The 20,718-nt window shown below is 47.7% G+C and overlaps 1 protein-coding gene across 2 annotated transcripts; it reads left to right on the forward strand.

The window, feature by feature from the left end:
- Positions 1-1,204: 1,204 nt before the first annotated feature.
- On the forward strand, positions 1,205-11,332 carry HCCS (holocytochrome c synthase; the record flags this gene model as incomplete). Of its 2 annotated transcripts, XM_082681996.1 has the most annotated exons (7): positions 1,205-1,323; positions 2,120-2,254; positions 5,083-5,234; positions 6,051-6,199; positions 6,926-7,045; positions 9,068-9,154; positions 9,768-11,328. In XM_082681996.1, 6 exons carry the CDS (start codon positions 2,152-2,154, stop codon positions 9,964-9,966), a joined length of 810 nt encoding a protein of 269 aa, XP_082538122.1. In that variant the 3' UTR covers positions 9,967-11,328. The 2 variants fall into 2 exon arrangements, with proteins under 2 accessions (XP_082538122.1, XP_082538123.1); XM_082681997.1 differs by lacking the exon at positions 1,205-1,323 and having other exon boundaries at positions 2,152-2,254; positions 9,768-11,332.
- Positions 11,333-20,718: the final 9,386 nt, after the last annotated feature.

Here is a 20,718-nt window from a genome sequence, read left to right on the forward strand (position 1 = left end):
ATGCCGCGGAGCAACTAGGCCCGTGAGCCACAACTACTGAGCCTGCACGTCTGGAGCCTGTGCTCCGCAACAAGAGAGGCCGCGACAGTGAGAGGCCCGCGCACCGCAATGAAGAGTGGCCCCCGCTTGCCACAACTAGAGAAAGCCCTCGCACAGAAACGAAGACCCAACACAGCAAAAATAAATAAATTAATTAATAAACTCCTACCCCCAACATCTTAAAAAAAAAAGGTTCTCATGAACAGCTTCGAGAGAGTGATAGAAAGACAGGGCAAAAGGAGAAATGGAACTGTGATGCAGTCACAGTGGAAGCCTCAGCTGACCCTAGGAGCAGCTCTGAAGCTGGGATGGCCCTTCTGAGTTGTCGCGCTTGAGGCTAGGGGCCTGGGCTTAGGTACCCTTGCAGAGACGACTCAGAGGCAGCAACCTGTCCCCAGAGAGGGAATGTGATTTTGCTTGAAGCAGTTCTCTTAGGCAGAGGGCGATTCCTGGAAAGAGACTTCACAGATCCACTACGGTGATACAGAAAGACATATGCTTCTTATTAACACTTTAAAAAACAAGATAAACTTACTTTAATTTCAAAGTAGTGATGAATAGTATTTTGAGACAGAAATAACAATCATATGTGACATTATTTCTCTGTGAGTGCTATCAGTGCCACATATAGCTAACACTACTAGGATTTGTTGCCTGCCTTCCTGAAGGAAAAAAAAGTGCTAAATTTCTGTTACAGGCAAGTGAAAATACAAACCTTCAAATCCACACACCCAGTTAAGAAGACCTGGGGAGCCGGGACCTTGTTTTGTTCATTTTTAGATCTCCAGAGTCGGCCACAGTTCTGCACACCTACTGATGTTTCTTGAGTCATTACTATAATTAAAACTGACGGGATACAATTTAAAAGATAGAAATTTTAAAACGAACTCTTCCAAAGCAACGCCTCCGCAGCCTAAAGCAGCTACAGCAGAGAACGTCACTCTACGGTAAGTCTCTGGTCCAGCCGAAGCTTCTCTCTGCCCGCTCTGGCCAGGAGGGGCGGGGCCGGGGAGGGACACTCGCACTTATAGGCCGAGGAAGGAGAGGGCGGGGCCTGCTCCTCCGTGATTGACGGAAGCCCTTCCCTTTCAGCCCGCGTGCCCGCCTTCCACGCGCCCGGAAGTTCCGCCTTCGGAAGAGGAAGTAGCGGCGCGCAAGAGAGCCTGCAGTGACCGGGGCAACCTGCGGTGACCGAGCGAGGGGAAGGAGGTGCCGGCGGGTCGCTGCCACTCCGCGCCGGAGTTGGCGGTTAGAGGCGGGGCCGGAGCCCGGGACCGGAGTCAGGTGCGGAGGGGCGGGCTGGCTGAGGCCGTGGGGGTCTGAGATCCTGGGATTCGACGGTAGCACGCGCGGGGACCGTGCCAGGAAGACTCTGGCCGCGCCTTGCCCTCTACTGTCCTTTTCTTCCTTTATCTTTTTTTCTACGCCATACCCTTCCCAGACTCCCAGACCCTCGCTGAGCTCCAGGGCCGGGGGTCTAATCTGGACTCAGTGGGCTTCCTTTCTCCCATCGGATCACCACCTAGAACCCCCTTCTCCCCAACCCCGGGCCTACACCCCCTCGCTGTGACATGACTTCTCAGGGACCTCCTCACGTCACCGCCAAAATCCGCACACCCTTAGAAACGTGTCCCCAAAGGTGGTGTAGATTTCACACTAGTATTTCCCAAAGTGGGTGATATGCTAAAGCTCCACTTCGAGGGCGAAGTGGAGGGCGAAGTGGCGTCCCTGCCCAGCACATTTCCATAAGGATGACGAGGAGGAGAAACAAGCGTTGGCCAGATTAAGAACACTAAGGGGGCTTCCTTGGTGGCGTAGTGGTTGAGAGTCCGCCTGCCGATGCAGGGGACACGGGTTCGTGCCCCGGTTCGGGAAGATCCCACATGCCGCGGAGCGGCTGGGCCCGTGAGCCATGGCCGCTGAGCCTGCGCGTCCGGAGCCTGTGCTCCGCAACGGGAGAGGCCACAACAGTGAGAGGCCCGCGTAGCGGGGGAAAAAAACCCAAAAAACACTAAGGGAGTAGTTGGAGCCCAGGCATCAGCATTAATCTATCTCTTTGCTCTGGCACCTGTGAATTTAGACTTGCTTGGATTCAACACTGCGATTCCAACCATGGGTTTGTCTGTATCTACCCCTGATGTTGCAGTTCAGACGTCAGATCATCAGACAGCAGCCCCGCCTTCGGGATGCCCAATGCATGAAGGGAAAATGAAAGGTAATCTACCCTTTGTCTAGGAAATAAAAACGAGAATTCTCAAAAGAATCCTCAGGAGACAGTACAGCATGCTGGTGAGGCGCCTAGGCCTGGGAGTGAGGCGACCTGGGCTCACTCCTTAGGTTGTTACTTACAAGGATGTGACTGTAGACAAGTTACTTCTCTAAGTCTCCACCCATCCTCTGTAAGCTGAGGATATAATAACGATATTTCACAGGGTTAGTGTGATGATGGAGATAGTGCGTGAGAGCGTAGGGATTCTTCCCATACATCAGCCCCCACCCCCAGAGTTTGCCATTGTCTACTTCAGCGGTTCTCCCCCCCTCACCCCGCAGGACACCTGGCAACGCCTGGAGGCATTTTTGCTTTGTCATAACTGAGAGAAGAGGGTGTGTCTAATGAGTAGAAGCCAGGAGTTCTGCTAAACATCCTGCAATGCACAGTGCAGCCCTTAAAACAGAGGCCCCAAATGTCAAGAGTGCCCAGGCTGAGAAACCCTGGTCTAGATCTCGCTGTCTTTCTTTACTAAGACAGCTTTACTCCTCCATCCGTTGGAGTACTCTCTGTGTAAAACTAAGGCATTGCCGGGACTTCCCTGGCAGTCCCAGTGGTTAAGACTTCGCCTTCCAATGCAGGGGGTGCGGGTTTGATCCCTGGTCGGGGAGCTAAGATCCCACATGCCTCACGGCCAAAAAACCAAAACATAGGGCTTCCCTGGTGGCGCAGTGGTTAAGAGTCCGGCTGCCGATGCAGGGGACACGGGTTCGTGCCCCGGTCCGGGAAGATCCCACGTGCCGTGGAGCGGCTGGGCCCGTGAGCCATGGCCGCTGAGCCTGCGCGTCCGGAGCCTGGGCTCCGCAACGGGAGAGGCCACAACAGTGAGAGGCCCGCATACTGCAAAAAAAAAAAAAAAAGGTCCACATCAAAAAAAAAAGTCTTAAAAAAAAAGTCATTGTATGATGGACTTGCTGTTCATTTTTTAAGTGCAAAGGGGAGAATGGAAATGCTTTCATTTTTAATCGGTCCACCTTCCACTTTAGATTGTCCATGTAAAAGTATGGCCTGAATTCACCTGACGTGTGACTTCTTGTTTTAAGACGTGAGGGCAGGAAGCAGTGTTGCATGCTTACTGAGTGCTGACACTCCCTTGTTATAACAGTTATAGCTTTTAGAGCTGTTATATAACAGTTATAGCTGTTCATTCCCTCCGTCAGTCAGCAAGGATTTGCTCCCTGCCCACTCTGTGCCAGGCACTGCTGGGTTTTGTGCGTTTGTTTTTGCACTGAGAGAATAGCAGTGTCCGAAACAGACAAAAATCCTTTGCCTAGTGGAGTTTACATTCTCATCCTCATAATCCTGCATGGTAGGTTTTCCCCCTGTTTTATAGTTAAGGAAACTTTCAAGTCACACAGCTAGTAAATGGCAAAGCCAGTGAAAATTCTGGGACCTTGGATAAGGACCAGTCCAGTGCTCTTCTGGGGTTTCTTCATACAGGAAAGAATGGAGGCAGACTTGGACGAAACAGGTGTGTGCCTGCTCTGAGCATCCCCAGGAAATCACAGAGCCCTGTGTACGGTTTGATTTCATTCGCTGTGTATCCAGGAGAGCCGTCAGCTGAATTTGCATTAGGAAAGAATGTAGGTATCTGTAGGAGATCGAAGGGGCTAGTGGTTATATAATATGAAAAATGTAAACAGGATTTTCTCTGCAACACCCAGCTGGGACCAGTGGCCCAGAGAAGATTGGCACTTGGAATGGTGGCGAGGAGAGGAGATGGAACAAGTCTCCCTCTACCCCTCAGGAGACAGCTGTACAGGGTCCTAGGGAATGAGGGTCTGGGAGGAGAAGCAGAGGAAAGGAAGTGAAAGGAAACATCTTTTTTCGTGTAGGGCACCCAGCATTCAGTGTATTCGTGGTGCCAACTGCTGCTGCTTAAGATAAGGGTTCCTTTACACAAGCGCTGTCTTCCTGGGCCGTAGCTCTCCCAATGCCTGCCCCCCACCTCCTGAGTCTACACCGCCTTCTGGGTCCGCACACTCGCTTCCAACAGTACCCAGGATCCTTGGGCACTCACTACCCTGCCCGCTGCTGTTCTTGCAGCTGGAGAGCTTTCCTCTTAAGTGGCATCTGGATCCTACGTGGATTGTGGAACGTTTTCTTTCATGTGTGCCCTTGCTTGATAAACTTGCTATCTGCTGACAGGGAATAGAACCTCGGCCAAGTGCTAATTTTCTGTGCCCTGTTTTAGTCCTGGAGCAACGCACAAGCAGAGTGGCATTCTTTTCTCCAGTAGCCTTTCTGAAGGCTCCTCTGCTCATTTTTTATCTCCTGTCCCCAGTCCCTGAGAGAAGGCCTCAGTAATGAAAGCCTGGCCTCCTGTGTCCCGGTTGGGATTGGATCTTGTCTGGAATTTGGGAACAGAAAATCAGGGAGACCCAGTCACATGTGGCCCCCGGCCCCACGGAGGTTCCTCTGTAGCAGCTCACAGCAGCTACCTTCCACCCCTTACTAAAACCCTGGTGTGGGCAGTAGCTTCTCGTGCAAATGCTGAGGCTTTGGGGTTTATTTTTACTAGGGGAATGACACAGTAAGCCAATGGGTACCCCTTTCTCTTTCAAGGGGCAAGTAAATTTATCGAACCTTTTGCTGGTCTTTAGGATGTTAGAATGTTGACTAGCTTAACTCCTGGCAGCTGTGAACAGTAGCAACCTGGTTTTGCCTGTGCTGGTGGGTCACTAGAAAAACATTCAGCTCTTTGGGCCCAGGATGAGAGAGGCAGATGTCCTGGCCTTTGTGGTGACACTGTTTTTACCCTTCAACTATTTCAGGCGGTGCAGTGAGTGCCGAGCCATCTGACCCAACCTGTGGGAGCAAAACGGACTCTGTGCCTGCGCACCAAGAACGTGCGTACGAGTACGTGCAGTGTCCCGTCACCGGCGCGATGGCTGAGAATAAGGAGAACCTAGATCCTTCTAACCTGGTAATCCGCGCCCGGCCCCTCTTCCTAAAGTTTTTATGCAGAGATGCTTTTACAGACTCCAAGACAAACTGCTAGGATTGATTCTTCTGTCCTTTGAAAACAAAGAAGTCTGATATTCCATCCACAGTGAAAATCTAGAATGTGTCACTAAGTGTAGTTTCAGAGAGCACCTGAGAAAGCAAAGGGCCATCCCGAAGCCCCGGAGTGGGCTGACCAGGAATAAGCCAGGCCAGAGGACATTGCCTTTTGGGATAGAGTTTTAGGAGGGCAGGAAATTCAGTTAGCACAGCTAGAATTCGGAGGTGTTCGTGGTCTGGGGAAACCTTGTAGGCACGCTGCAAGATTGGGGCGCCTCTTAAGGCACACCTGGGTGCCAGCCTGTACGGCAGTGACAAGGGTGGTGCAGTGTGACGTGGCAGCCAGCAGTGGAATGCCATCGAGAAAGCAGTGGTATGCTGCTGTCTGTCTGTCTATAAATACACACATGCAAACACACATGTACATACATAGCCCCACCTTCTCTCTTCCAGGAATTTGTAGCAGTTCCTGCCCATCACGGTATTAGTTTTTACTTTTTAATCCTTGAGGAGAAAGAGACCAAATTTTTAAGTACAGCGTGCATTTACCATTTATGAGAACTCCAAACAACGAGGAGAAACAGCCAGATGACCTGAGAGTCTGCAACTTTGATGTCGCTGGTCTAATAGGGAACCTGTGCTGTGTTCGTGATGCCTTGCTTTCTAGGAAGTAGTTCATTATATTGTTTCAACTTTATATCTCTAACCTTTTTTTAAAAAACCCATTTATTTTATTTAGATGCCACCACCTAATCAGACGCCAGCTCCCGATCAGCCGTTTGCACTATCTACTGTGAGACAGGAGTCATCTATTCCGAGGGCAGATTCAGATAAAAAGTGGGTTTATCCTTCCGAACAGATGTTCTGGAATGCGATGTTAAGGAAAGGGTGAGTGAGTAAGCACATTACTGAGGGTATAAATTTGCTCGTGAATCTAACCTCTTTCACATTTAATTCTTAGATGAATTAAATGTGAAAGAGGTTTTTAATCCCCCAGACGTACAGTAAATGTTTATAATAATCAACTGATTTTTCAGACTCATCAGAATATAAGTGCAAGGCCAATGTATTAGGATTCTCCAGAGAAACAGACCTAACAGGATGTGTATGTCTTTCTATACATAGAGAGAGATTAGTGATAAGGAATTGACTCACAGTTATGAAGGCTGAGAAGTCCTACAATCTGCTCGGCAGGCTGGAGACACAGGAGGGCCGATGTTTCAGTTCAAGTCCTAAGGCAGGAAAAAAACCGATGTCCCTGTTGGAAAGCAGGCGGGCAGAAGGAATTCCCTTTTACTGGCAGAGGCTCAGCCTCTTTGTTCTGTTTCAGCCTTCAGCTATTAGATCTGGGCACTCTCTGCCCATTTAAATGTTAATCTCATCGTAAAATTAACCCATCATAGCCAGTAATAGTTTAAAAAAAAAAAAGGTAACACTACTATATAAAATACTTGGGAAAGGTAGGGAATCCGTGATGCTAATTGAAAAAGTGTCACCTTAAAAATAGATGGATCCTTGATATCTGGGTAAATCTGATTTTTGGTGACTCAATGAAATGAATACATGGCATTCTCAGTAATATTTGTCAAGTTTTACCAAAATGTTCTTTCCTAGGTGGACATGGAAGGATGAGGATATTAGTCAGAAAGACATGTATAATATCATTAGAATTCACAACCAGAACAATGAGCAGGCCTGGAAGGAAATTTTGAAGTGGGAAGCCCTTCACGCTACGTAAGTCTGTTTGAAGTCTTAAAAAACATCCTTCCGGCATCTTCCTAATGTCATTGCCACTTTCTATGAAAAGAAATAGAGAAGCATTTTATTCAAACAATGTGCTATTCTGATAAAACATTTTAGGTAGTGGGCCTGTTCCAGACCACCCCGCTCGGCCATGTGAAATGGCAACTAGTTAATTATGCTCGTGGGTTTGGTGAGTCCCAAGTGCAGAAAGGACAGAGCAGGGATGGCTCGTCTCTGCTCCCTGATGCATGGGGTCTCAGCCACCGAGACTCAGGGGTCAGGGGTGGCTTTGACAGCCGTGGGCTGGGATCTTCTGGTAAGTGATACCAGCTGTCGGCCGGGACACTTGCCCATGGCCTCTAAATGTGGCTGCTTCGGCTTCTTCACACCATGGTGGCTGGGTTCCCAGAGCTAGAGCTCCAGAAAGCGGCAGGGAAGCTGCCTCTCCTTTGATGACCGCCTGCCCAGATTCAAGGGGAGGGGCCGTAGACGGCAGCTCTCAACAGGAGTGTCAGAGTCCACTGCAAGCAGAGCATGGGGGTTGGGAGATTCTAAAACGCTCTCTGCCCAAAGGGAGCTGGGAAAACCAGTTTTGTTTGTTCACTCAGCAGCGTTTATTGACTCCCCATTAGGAGCAGACATCAAGAGGCATCTTTGCACACGGCCCTTTTCTCAGGGAGACTAACCAAATGCAGTTGTGAGTTAGTGGCGATGGGCCATCAGTCTCTTCAGGGCCGCGGTCCTCGTGCCGTAGCTGCATCAGCATCACCTGCGGGTTTGTTAAAATACCGAGCGCTGGGCCTCACCCCTAGGGTTTGCGATTCAGTCAGTCTGGGGTGAGGCCCAAACTTAGCATTTCCAGAATGATGGCGGTTTGAGGGCTCCCCCGGAGAAGCGTGGGGCGGAGGGTGGAGTCTCCACGGAGCCAGATTTGACCATGGTCGGTGGCTAATATTTTTAATTCATGGCAAAATGCGAGTGATTAATTTCTTGGGTAAAATCCACTTAATGATTTTTAAGGTGCTGTTTGTTTTTTCATGCTTGGACTCTGAAGTTCATTAATCACTCCCTGGGTGTCACTTGGCCACGCTTCCCCTCTCAGTTCCCCGGGATAGGCAGGCGTCATCCTCCTGGCTGGCTCGTGACGGGGGCTCCGAATGTCTGCAGCGCCTTGTGCTCAAAGCGTGCTGTCGTTAGAGCCGAGAAGGGAAGGAGCTCGGCTAGTCCTCGCCTGGGGGCCCGTCACACTCGGGGTGCTTTGCTCCCTCCCAGTTCATTAGAGAGACCCGCCCAGGCCGAAACCTGTCTCAACAATGACAGCAGCTGCCCAGACAGGTGGCCTCCGGGAGCTCCCCCTCCCTCCACAGGGGCCGCTGCCGTGTGCCTCGTGCTAGGCCTACCGTGACCCCCCAGTGCCGGCGCGCGGGCCGGCGGGCACCTGGGACGTCCAAGCCTAGGGTCTGCCCAGAGGCTGAGTGGACTGTCTAGGCAGAACCTTGCCCTCCGTCAGCTTGTATGCAGTTACTTAAAGAGATGGTTCCAACACTGATGACATTAGTTCCTAGGGAATCAGCCAGCAGTTTTCTTTCCTCACGAAGGCTGTTTATTGGTTTCAAATGAGAGAAGAGTATAGGATTTCCGTATATTCATCTGAAAAAACCCCAGCTGCTCTTCGTGACAGCGAAGCGTGATGCCCGATGCCTCACACTTTCCTTCCTGAGGGTGTACCCCCACCCCACGTGGAAAGGCCCTGTTTCCTCACTCCTGCCAAGAGCAGTGCAGATGTATGGAGGGAAAGGCGGGGAGTAAAACGTACTTGATCCAGAAGTAAAGCACAGAATTTTTAACGAATAGGGCTATTTCTTTGAATTTTTTCGAAGTTACCTTTCTCTGTAAATGTGGTATTATGTAAAATGCCTACAGAAAAATGTGTATTATTGAGAAACTGCAACACCCTATTTTTCAAGGGAAAGAAAATATTTTAATAGCGTTTTCTTCCTTGGGAATTTCTAGGGAGTGTCCTTGTGGTCCATCACTGATCCGGTTTGGAGGGAAAGCGAAAGAGTATTCACCAAGGGCGAGAATTCGTTCCTGGATGGGGTGAGTGTCAGTGCAGACATGTTCTTTTCTGTTCCTCAGGTCAGGGTCTGCTTTCTCTTGGCAGCAAAACCAGACAGTGGAAGAACTGTGGTGCTAACTTCCAAAACGTCACCGGCGCCCAGCCGTAGACCTGCGCTCCCGCAGGGCGGCCGCTGGCAGGCGGATTGCTCAGGGCGCCGCGGGCTGCTTCCTGTCTAATTCTTACAGGATTGAACCAAGCCATCTTCTGTGTTCTCGCAGCTGTCCCCTCCTCCTCCCGCGCTCCATCTCTGTCCGCCTGTGCAGTCAGCGCTCCTCTTGTAGTCGGATTTGCAGCTCACACCCGCATTTCTGCAGGACCTCAGCTGACCTCCCAGGCCTGGGCGTCTTTCCGCCGTTGACCTTATTCCCTTGCAGCAGATAAGCTGTCCTCTGATCGGGGCTCCTCCGGCCCTCCAGCCCCACCTGCCTTCAGCGCTGTGGACTGTTCTGACCTCCGAGTCTCACCTCCCCTTAGACGTGGACTCCGAGAGCAGGCCTCCCCACGCGCGGCCTCACCGCCTTGCTCACCGCCTAAACCCGAGCTGAACACCCCACCAGCGTTTTAACCCCCGCCGCCATGTTTTCATTCCAGGTACGAGCTGCCTTTTGACAGGCACGACTGGATCGTCAACCGTTGCGGGACAGAAGTCAGATACGTCATCGACTACTACGATGGTGGCGAGGTCAACCACGACTACCAGTTCACCATCTTGGACGTCCGGCCGGCTCTGGATTCGCTCTCGGCCGTGTGGGACAGGGTGAAGGTCTCCTGGTGGCGCTGGACTTCCTAACCACTGCTTTGTCAGACATGGGAATATATAAACTATTTTTTTTTTCTGAGCAATACATTAAACTACTTTCCCCAAACTGAATTGCACTCCTGATATAATGGGAGTGTCAAGGGGGTCATCACACCTTACATGTCACTTAGCAGAGGGCGCTCTGCACGTGCTCTTCTGAGCTCTGTTTCCACCTTGCAGTTGATACTGCATCATTTTAAGTCGTCTTCCCATTTAGAGAAGTGGGAAGCACTCCCTGTAGCATTGCCTGTGTATTTAATCTAGAAAAGTCTGAACAACCTCCGAGAAAGACCTTTGCTTAAAATATGAAGAGAGCTGCTTTTTTCCTCCCTGTTTTCTCTTACATACTGACACGTAGATCTGAAAGCCCATGGGATGCTCAGGAGCTCTGACCTGGTCCAGTGTTTCAATTAAAAGTGTTCCGTTACGCTTTTTAAAACGTCACCAACATTTCTAAAGTCCCTGCGATACAGTAGTGGCCCTGAGGGAAATGCGCTCAGCCAGACTGAAGTGCGTCTGGCTCTGCACATTTTCGCTTCTGTGACTTTTTCACACTGGACCTTGATCTAGAATAATTTCAGCTCCCCCATGACTTGATGATGCACGTGCATTGGAGTATATGTTTTAACTTTTTAAATATTTTTGTTTTAATTCCAATTGTTCTGATATGTAACTCTGCCCGCCCCCCGCAAGCAGGCCTCACTGTACTGGCATTTGACAACTTAATCCCACCCTTGAGTCCCATTCCTTCCCCTGCCTGAAGCCCTTCTCTGCTTGGCCTCATCTGAACCATGAAGGTCTGGCTGAAGTCGCAGTGCTGGGGACAGTCCCACTCTAAAACACGATTATATTTTGTCCACTGTTGTTAGAATTCACAAGGAGAATGTTTTTCCCAGATGTAGAATGGTTGCACCAACTCACTGTCTCCGTTCACATTTGTTTTTTTAAGGGAGCTCTAAGTTTGCCATTGAAATTCTTTATACCAGTAATCCATACACTGGTTGTTCAACTTACAGCAGCATGTTACAGATGACTGTTGGTGGTTGTTTTGGGTTTTTTTTTAAAGTATTAATAATATGAGCTCCTTTCATTTGAGTGCTGTAGTGTTAAATTAGTAGATGGACTTAGCAGTTTGGAGTGATCCATTTGGTATGGATTTCATTTGTTGTGTCTCTTGTGTGGAGTTTTAAAAATCCAACAACCCTAAACTCTTCTACATTTCAAAATACTTGTGTGTTTTCAAAGAAAATAAAGCTGATAGTTAACAGGTTTTGAAAATCTTTTAAGAGTAACTTTACACTTATTTCATCAGACAGATGAACTATTTCTAATCTGAGGAAAATAATTACTGTTGGCATGTGTTTTGGTCCTAAGTGTCATTGAGTAAGCATAGGTTAAGGCATTATTATGAGAAACCACGTATTGTAACTGGAAACTGAAAATTGAGCCGCAGGCAGGGAATCACCCCTTTTATAGGGTTCTAGTATTTCTTGAGAAAAACCACCTCTAAAGTAAACTGTCAGGTGAACCTGATGACAAGATCATGTTTGTACACCATTACTCCACTCCGAGAGAAGACTAGAATCCTGGATATGAGAGCTGCTTGGTGTCCAAATTATACTTGATTGTATCCAGGGATCAATACTTCTCTGCTCTGATAGGGGATTTCATTTATAACTTGAAATCAGTTTGGATATTCTCCAGGGTTTTAAACTAAGTCTTCAGTCGTAGACTCTTCAGAATCAGAACAAACTACTGCATCTAAGGCTAAGGATTAGCAAACGAGGTGAGGGTTTAAACTGGGGCTGCAGATGGAAATGCAGCAGTATGCCTAGTGGATAAAGAAAACGTGAGGGAGATGACTAGTGTTCAGCCATAATAAGGAATAAGATCTTGCCATTTGCAACAGCATGGCAGGACCTTGAGAGCGTTATGCCACGTGGAATGTCAGACCCAGAAAGACAAATACCGTATGATCTCCCTTATATGCGGAATCCCAAACAGCCACAAGCACCCAAAATCCAGAGCTCGTAGGTAGGACGTTGACATTGATGTTGGCGCTTGCCCGAGTGCGGGGCGGGTCTCCAGTTACAAAGCAGATAAGTACAAAGTACAGCGTGGGGACTATAGTTAGTAAAACTGTAGTGCATATTTGAAAGTTGCTAAGAGAGTAGATAACTAAAGTCACCACAAGAAAGGAAAAGAAAATTTCTAAGGTGACAGGTGTTAACGCCTTCTTGTGATGATCATTGTACAACATATACAGATATCGAACCATCATGTTGTACGCCTGAAATTATACGGCATTAATTATACCACAATTTTAGAAAAAGAAAAAAAGAACGAGTGTCCTGGAGGCAGACGGCTGGCTTAGAGCCACGACTCAGCCCTTCACTCATCTCAGTATCTCTGGGCCTCAGCTTTCTTGGCCATAAAAAGAATTAATAGAACTGACTTTTTGTTCACATGGCTATTACAAATACCATCAACTGGGTGGCTTATTAACAATAGAAATTCATTTCTTACCGTTCTGGAGGCTGGCAAGTCCAAGATCAAGGCACTGGCAGATTCGGCGTCTGGTAAGGAGGGCCGGCTTCGGGGTTCAGGGATGGCGTCTTCTTGTTTTGTTCACGTGATGGAAGGGCGAGAGAGCTCGTTGAGGTCTCTTTTATAGGGTAACTAATCCCATTTCTGAGGCCTCCTCCCTCATGACCTAATCACCTCCCAAACCACCTGAAAGCACTTAGAGCCTGCAGCTGGGAAAGGCTTAAAGAATGTCAGCCATCGCCTCATCATCACCAAGGGGGAAAAGGCATGGATGGGAAGAAAAGAAGTACTGAGAAATAATCCCCACCCTCTGACTCCTCCCAAGAAGAATCTGTCTAGAGGGGGGACGGCAGGGCCTCCTCCTGATGTGGAGGATTGGCAGGTACTCAGCTGCTTGCTCTAAGCGAGCTCACGTTATTTAAGATCGCTAAAGGGAAAAGACAGGTAGCAGCAGTCTGACCTTCTAAAGGATATAAGCACAACAGGGTGACATTTGGTTTACTTAATGTGCCAGATCCACTCGACAAAAATAAAGATTATAATTGGGCCCTTGTGCTTCCTAATTTGAAATGTAGCTCATTGTGTCCTCAGGATCACAAAGGTATCCCGTCCATGGAAACTTAACGTGTACCCAGATTCAACATGGATTGACAGTGTTATGTCTACTGCAAGTAAAATGGACCAAAGATCATTTCGAAAGCAACGTATTCCTCCTTAAGGTAAAATTTTCAAAATTACATAATTTCTTAGATATATAGTATATTAAAGCAACATATCTCACTTCTCCACCCCTCCCCCCAATAACAGAAATAACACATTTTATTGCTGCAATGGAGGGGAAGCCATAGTATCTTAAATAAAATTCTCTGCCATTTGTATATGTGGAAAACATCTAACTTCATGCTTCTGTACTCTACTCTCTTGCTTTGAAGAGAAAGCTGACAGCACTTTCTGCCAGCTTTTAACACACACCACGTGGCAAGCATGCCACTGTTTTTGTGAAATCATAGCAGGTACTGGAAATTCAAGTTTCTAAGACAAGTTTCTTCTTGGGGAGCCTGTATCGATCTGGGGGATGAGGCTTACATTTATAATTAGCTTTTACTTAATGCTTTAACAGATACATTGTCACATGTGCCAGGGGCTGCAGAAACTATTCATGTTGAGTGGTATAACCTAGGAATCGTGAGAAGAGAGACGATTTCACAGCAACAGTGGAGTCCTGATGGATGCTTAAAGGTTATCATTTTGGAGCTCTGTGCGGAATTGTCTTTTATACACATTGCTATTCCTTCTACATTTAGGATAAGTTAATGGGATGAGTTTCTGTGGCTCTTCAGTGGCTGGGTATGGAATAGTATCAGGATGCTTTTGGCTGCAAGGAAGAGAATCCCTGCTGGGACTCACCACCATAAGTGCAAGACTGGGCATGTGCCTGGTCCATTGCGTCTCTCCCAATGACTTCCTTCCAAGCTCAGTTTCAACCTCGTCTCAATGGGCTGATTTCTTTCATCATCATCAGATGGCTTCTAGTTGCTGTCTGAGCTTTCCGATCCTTATTTACGGCCAGTGGATATGAGGCGGGGTGGGAGGGGGAAGTCTCCCACAACCAATGGAAAATAAGTTTTCTCTTTAATCGATCTGGGCCAGTTTGGCATCAGGCCTGGGTCCTCACACCCCTCACCTTTTACATTCCCAGGGGAGGGCCTCGTGCTTAGATTAACCCAGACGAATCATTTGGAGAAAACTGCAGTGCCCACTAGAGAATTATATCACTAATTCATTGAAAAATCCCATCCTTAGTTGTCATTTCATTGAAGTATTTTTTCCTTCACTCTCTTAGGTTGCATTTCCAATCTGGAGATGGTGGCTAGTGGAAGAGAAGAAGAAAGTGTTGGGCTTCTTCATTTCTAGACTGATCTCTGCATTGGCTAGGGGGTTTGAACAATCACTTTAGGTCTATAAGCCTCACTTTCCATAGATTCTCTTGAAGGTTCCTTTCTGACCAGAATTCTAGGTTTTATGTGGCCTATTTCTCTCACGTTCGATGGACTGGGTTATGCCATGTGTTATGCTGAAAATTTTTAAGCTCAGGGAAAATAATGTGGTTTGAAAACCTACTTCAAACTAGTTTTTACATAAAGTACATCAACGGATGCACTCTTTTTTTTTTTAACATCTTTATCGGAGTATAATTGCTTTACAATGGTGTGTTAGTTTCTGCTTTATAACAAAGTGAATCCGTTATACATACACATATATCCCCATATCTCTTCCCTCTTGCGTCTCCCTCCTTCCCACCCTCCCTATCCCACCCCTCCAGGCGGTCACAAAGCACCGAGCTGATCTCCCCGAGTGGATGCACTCTTAAAAGACTATATTTCAGATAATTCCTGGTTAACCAGTGCTTTCCTCTTCCTCTATAAAATGTGCTGGCTTAGAAACAACCCAAAAGTCCATCAACTGATGACTGGACAAACAAATTGTGGTCCATCCATACAATGGAATCTTATTCAGCCATAAAAAGGAATGAAACACTGATATATGCTACAATGTGGATGAATCTTGAAAACATTATGCTAAGCAATACAAAGGGCCAAATATGGTATGATTCCATTTATAGAAATGTCTAGAATAGGTAAATCTATAGAGGCAGAAAGTAGATTAGTGGTTGCCACAGTTGGGGTGAGAGAGGAACGGAGAGTGACTGCTAATGGGTGTAGGGTTTTCTTTCAGGGGTGATGAAAATGTTCTAAAATTGATGGTTGCACAACTCTGTGACTAGATTGGAAACCACTGAATTGTACACTTTAAAGGTGTGAAGTGTCTGGTATATACTTAGAGTTCAATAAATCTACTTGAAAAAAAAGGAAAACAATGTGCTGGCTGGTCCCTACAGCTAACAGATGCCCCTCTGCTCCTAGTAACCGAGTAGTCAGTCTACCAAGAATCAGTAACTTAATTAAACAAAACGAAAGACGATGCATAAACCAAGTCTGTACATACTAAGGAGTGATTCAGAAGGGTTTAAAGGAGAATCACTAAAAATACTGCCATGAAACTGGAAAGCACTGGGGAAATCCTGTAAACATCCAGAATAATTCTTTGCTCACTGCTTCACAGTGGTTTCTACACTTTGCTGCAAAGAAACTGGAAGCGGGATGTTAGACGATGCCTGTGGATGAGCTAAGAAGCGGGAGGTGGGCTGCTGACCCTCCTGCACCCAGAGAAAGAAACAGCCTCAGCTCCACGTTGGAAGCTTAGCAAATGGTGTCCTTTTGTGCTTTCAGTTAAAACGTAAGGCAAACTCATTTTATGATTTCCTGTTTCATCTGACTTAAAAAAATATGTGACCACCTAGAGGGGTGGGACAGGGAGGGTGGGAGGGAGGGAGACGCAAGAGGGAATAGATATGGAGACATATGTATATGTATAACTGATTCACTTTGTTATAAAGCAGAAACTAACACACCATTGTAAAGCAATTATACTCCAGTAAAGATGTAAAAAAGAAAATGACTCGATACTGTTCAGACAAAGTATTGCATTAGGGCAGCATTTTGGACCTTGCTGCCTTTCCCCACTCCACCTCTCCCCATTCCTTGGTTTCCCCAGCTAGATGCTCTTCAAAATTGTGTGTAGATCAGAATCCCCTGGAGGGCTTGTTAAAATGCAGATTGCCTACCGCCAGGGGTCCTGATTCAGTAGGTCCCGTGAGAATTGGCACTCCGAGAGCGTGCCCAGGAGATGCTGACGCTGCTGACGCTGGGGCCAGGGTTCGAGCTTCCCGTTCCTCCTGCATCCTTCAAATCCTCTGCACTTCCACACGCCCCATCTTTGCGATACATTTACAATGGCCATGTATTTACACAGCCGTGGGTCAAAGTTCCAAGTAGGAAATGTGAAAGCAAATGTTACGTGCAAATGCCACTTGTCCAACGTTGCTTATTCCCAAGTCGTCCTTGAAGTTCTCCCACTCCCCTCAGTTCTAAATGTTGCAGAATTCCACCTTTGTCTTAATAACGAAAACCTTCCCTTTGAAAGCTCATCCCACATCGCTTTGGTAGGTGACGATGGGGGCGGGGGAAGGTGACAGTGGGGTGAAGACGGTGCCCACCCAACGGGGACACAGAAAACCCCTCTGATACTGGGTACTTCTTCCATGTGAACCGTGGTCTCACAAGGCAAACGCTCTCCTGGTGGCCGCCCCCCTGAGCTGCACAGGTGTTCTGGGTCGTCTCTGCTGACTGAGCTTCTTCACCACACTCGCTTGCACGGGCGTAACGAAGTGCACAGTCGGAGTGGTTTGAACACCAGAAATGTATTCCCTCCCAGTTCTGGAAGCTACAAGTAAGATCAAGATGTTGACAGAGCTGTGGCCCCCGAAGGTGCTAGAAGGTCTGTTCCGGGCCTCTCTCCCAGGTTCTGGCAGTTCTTGGCTTGTGACAGCAGAACTCCAGTCTTCACAAGGCGTTCTCCCTGGGTGTGTGTCTGTCTCTGCGTCCAAACTTCCCCCTTTTTATTAGGGCAACAGTCACGCTGGATTAGGGCCCACCCTAATGACCTCATCTTAAGTTGATCGTCTGCAAAGACTCTCTTTCCAAATAAGGTCACTCACAGGTACTGGGGGTTAGGACTCCAGCACCTTTTCGGTGGTGGACACAGTTCAACCCGTAACATTCATGTTTGCAGAATGGCTGTGAAAAACCTCACCAGCGCCAGGCCAGCTTGTCCCTCTGGCGTCTGCGCTCTGTCACTGCTGAATTGCTTCTTTGTTTGCACACTTTGCTCGGCAGTGACATTGCAAACCAGAACTGCCTTGGTCCCTAGCAAGTCTTTGCCCTTCTGCCAAGCTCAGCTGTGCTCATGGCCACAATGGCATCCGCCCCTCCAGATGGGATAAGCGGCTGATGGTGGCCAGCTCACCTCCTGCGAAGTAACAGGAAGAAAAACCAACCAGGCGACTCATCTGCCCTCAGGTGCCCCTCATGACTGAGTTTCCCAAGCAGATTCTGGACCCAGATCCTTGGTCTTTGACCAAGTAAAGTGATTTTACTTTAAGAAGACTCTGACCACTGAGTTGCCATGTTTCTTTCCTGCATGAATAAGCGTGTTTCTAATTCCTTCTCTAATTCGTTTTACCCTTGTGGAGAAGAACACTCAGAATCCCAGACTTGGCATAAAGATGGTTTTAAGCTGAAGACATTTGAGATTCAACAGATGCAGAAAAAAGCCTTCCTGAGCTTCCCTTATCTGACTAAAAGCAACTTCTGGGAAATGACGCTACCATAAATCCCCTCGCTGGGGGAGTTTTATGGTCCTGATGGAGACAGAAAGACTGATCTTACCTGTATAGACAACCATTATCAAAAACTTTCTTATCTCCTGTCTGCTCTCCTAAAAACCCGTTTGTTTTTCTTAAATAAACCTATTTGTTTTTCCCTTAGAAGCTGTTTCTCCCCATTCCCTTTTCCCTGCTAGGTTACGTCAGTAAACCTTTAACTATTTAAGGACCCAGATAATTCTTCTGTTGGTTCCTGTATGCATATGAAATAAACCCTTTTCTCCTGTTAAAGTGTCTTTTGTTTAACTGGTGATTAAACACCTACACCCTCTAAGCAAACGTGGGCATCTTGTTTGTAAGGAAACAAGAAACAGCTTTGCTCCCCCTAGTGGACAACGGAAGGTTCGGTCCAAACAGCAGGTCCGCACACTTGGATGGCCCGCCACCAAATCCTGGTCCTGCTACCTTCCAGCTATGCGGCCTTGGGCAACCCATTTGAGTCTTTTGTGCCCCCTGGAAAATGAGAATAGTCATGGTTCCAGTCTACCGCTTGTGGGGGATGAAATCAGTTAATGTGAGTGAGACTTAGACCGAGCAGGTGTCATCAATAAACGTTAGCTCATCGTACCTGCATTTCGCAGCCGAGGGCCCCAATTAATTTTTCTAAAGTGATCTCACATGGGACACCAATTATACTGCCAGCTGTTGAATACGTGTTGTATGGCTGCCGCAACTCTAGGTATTTTCTCACTTAACCCTCAGAACAATCCTGGGAGTTGGGTGTTATTATGCTTCGACTACTCTGAGAAAATGGAGAATTAGCCACTTAAAGTAACTGGTACCCAGCTAATGAATGATAAAGCCGGTAGTCAAGCTGTGTTCTCTCTGACCCTGAAGCCCACACTTTGAAACGTCACTGTTTCTTCAATCATTAAATACTTACTGAGCGCCAACCAGGAACCATGGAAATACACACCTGCTTCTCACGTTTACTATGAAAGTTTAAATCTTAGGACTGAAAAGGTGATGCATCACAGGCCACCCGCCCGCCCACAGTGTCTCCGTGCTTGCCATCAGCTTCTCCCCAGACTGTCTCCTCCTTTCTCTAAAAACCTTTTTATCTGGAAAATAAAGTCCTACCTTTGTACTCGCCAGACGGTGGGCGGCCTTGTACTTTTTCTCCACTGCGTGGTAAACTGCTCGATCGTATTTCTACACATACGTTCAGCCAACATTTATCAGACACCAACTCTATGTCCGGCCTCTGCCAAGTCCTGAGGACGTAGTCCCCAGCGTCACGGACAGAGTGGGAATGACCTACGGATAAAAATGTACGGCCGTACCCATAATGCACAGCGACGCTTGTTAACACGGCCACCTGCGCCAAAAGCCGGAGTAAGCGGCGATTCAGCGTGTTTGTGGGAGGGGAGGAGTCAAGCTAATTTTACAAGAAAATTAGCATTTGACTGAATAGGAAAAACAAGGAAGAGCATTCGAGGCCCTTGGGACAGAGTCAGGAAAGCGTGTCCTGTCCGTGGGAATGGGGAGTTTTCTGCACGTGGCCAGAGTATATGGGGAGAGATGAGATGCAGACGGCAGATCGAGACCAGATTGTGGAGCGTTTTGACGTCATCATGAAGGATGTGGACCTTGTCCTGTAGGCCAGAGGGAAAAGCTGGCCCCGATGTTTTTTAAGCAGGGACGCGCCTACGACAAAATGAGTCAACAAGCCTGGGATCCCAGGGAGGCTGCTGGTGAGACTCCCTGGACGGAGAGGTGGGTAGGGGCTGGAGACCACGTGGCTCCACGTGGAAGTCGAGGCTGCAGTTGGTCGTTCAGGGCTGTTGAGGCACCGTGGGGCGTTCGGTGTAGATGTCAAGCAGGCTGTTGGGGACCTAGTGGCTAGCAAGGCTGCAGATCAGGGTGGCCACACTTAGCAAATAGATGCTCAGTTCAACTGGAATGTCAGATAAACAGCAAATCCTTTTGCAATATTTGTGTGTCCCATGCAATATCTGGGACAACGAATCTTTTAAAAGTGTAAGTATATCCCAAATGGTACCTGAGATACACTAAATTAAGATTAGTCATTTACCTGACATTCCAGTTGAACTGGGCTTCCTGTATCTTACCTGGCGACCCTACCTGAGAGGTACCAAGGTGGCACACTCTGGATCCTGGCCCCTTTCCCTACCATGCCAGTATGTGGAGCTTTTATTACTAAACCTGGGATGGCCCAGGCAGACTGGGATGAGTCTGAGTTGCTCACTCAAGTCTGAACAGATGTTGCTCAAATTGAATTGAGAGAATTTTCCGACCCTTCTGAAACCTGCGGGGGCCTTCGGTTGGGGCTGGTGCTCTGTGCACCGTGAGGAACCGCAGACCACGCCAGGCCAGGGGTCCGCACCCCAGAGACCACTGTCTGCAGCTCCACGTCTTCACGACGTCATCCGCTGCCTTGACCGTGCCAATGAATTCCAACCTTTATTGGAACTTTCCTGTGGTTTGGATTTTCTTCTTGAGAAGAATATTTGCTACTGATTTAGTCCTGTTTTAAAATTCTGTCCGGTCGAGATGTTGTCCTGTTTTCATCTCTGTGTGACTCTTCCTCAGTCATTTCCTTTCTTCTCAGTTCACTTGAGTCCACCTCCTGCAGTTTGCTTATCAGAGCGACATACACCACAGGCCTGGACTCGGTCCTGACCTCTCCTTAGATTTAATCCCAATGCTGTTTCTCTGTCAAGCAGATGTGCATTAAAATGTGCATAAGAAAAGAAGCTGGGCTTATTTAGAAATTTCTTCAATTTGCACAAACTCCATTGGTAGAAGAGATTTTCTTTTCTATAAAAACCCACAACAAACGTATGTTAATAGCTTCTTAGATCAAGACAGATTCCTATTTGGCCATTTCT

This window comes from Grampus griseus (genome assembly GCF_964374135.1).
Source record: "Grampus griseus genome assembly, chromosome: X".
Classification (NCBI taxonomy): domain Eukaryota; kingdom Metazoa; phylum Chordata; class Mammalia; order Artiodactyla; family Delphinidae; genus Grampus; species Grampus griseus.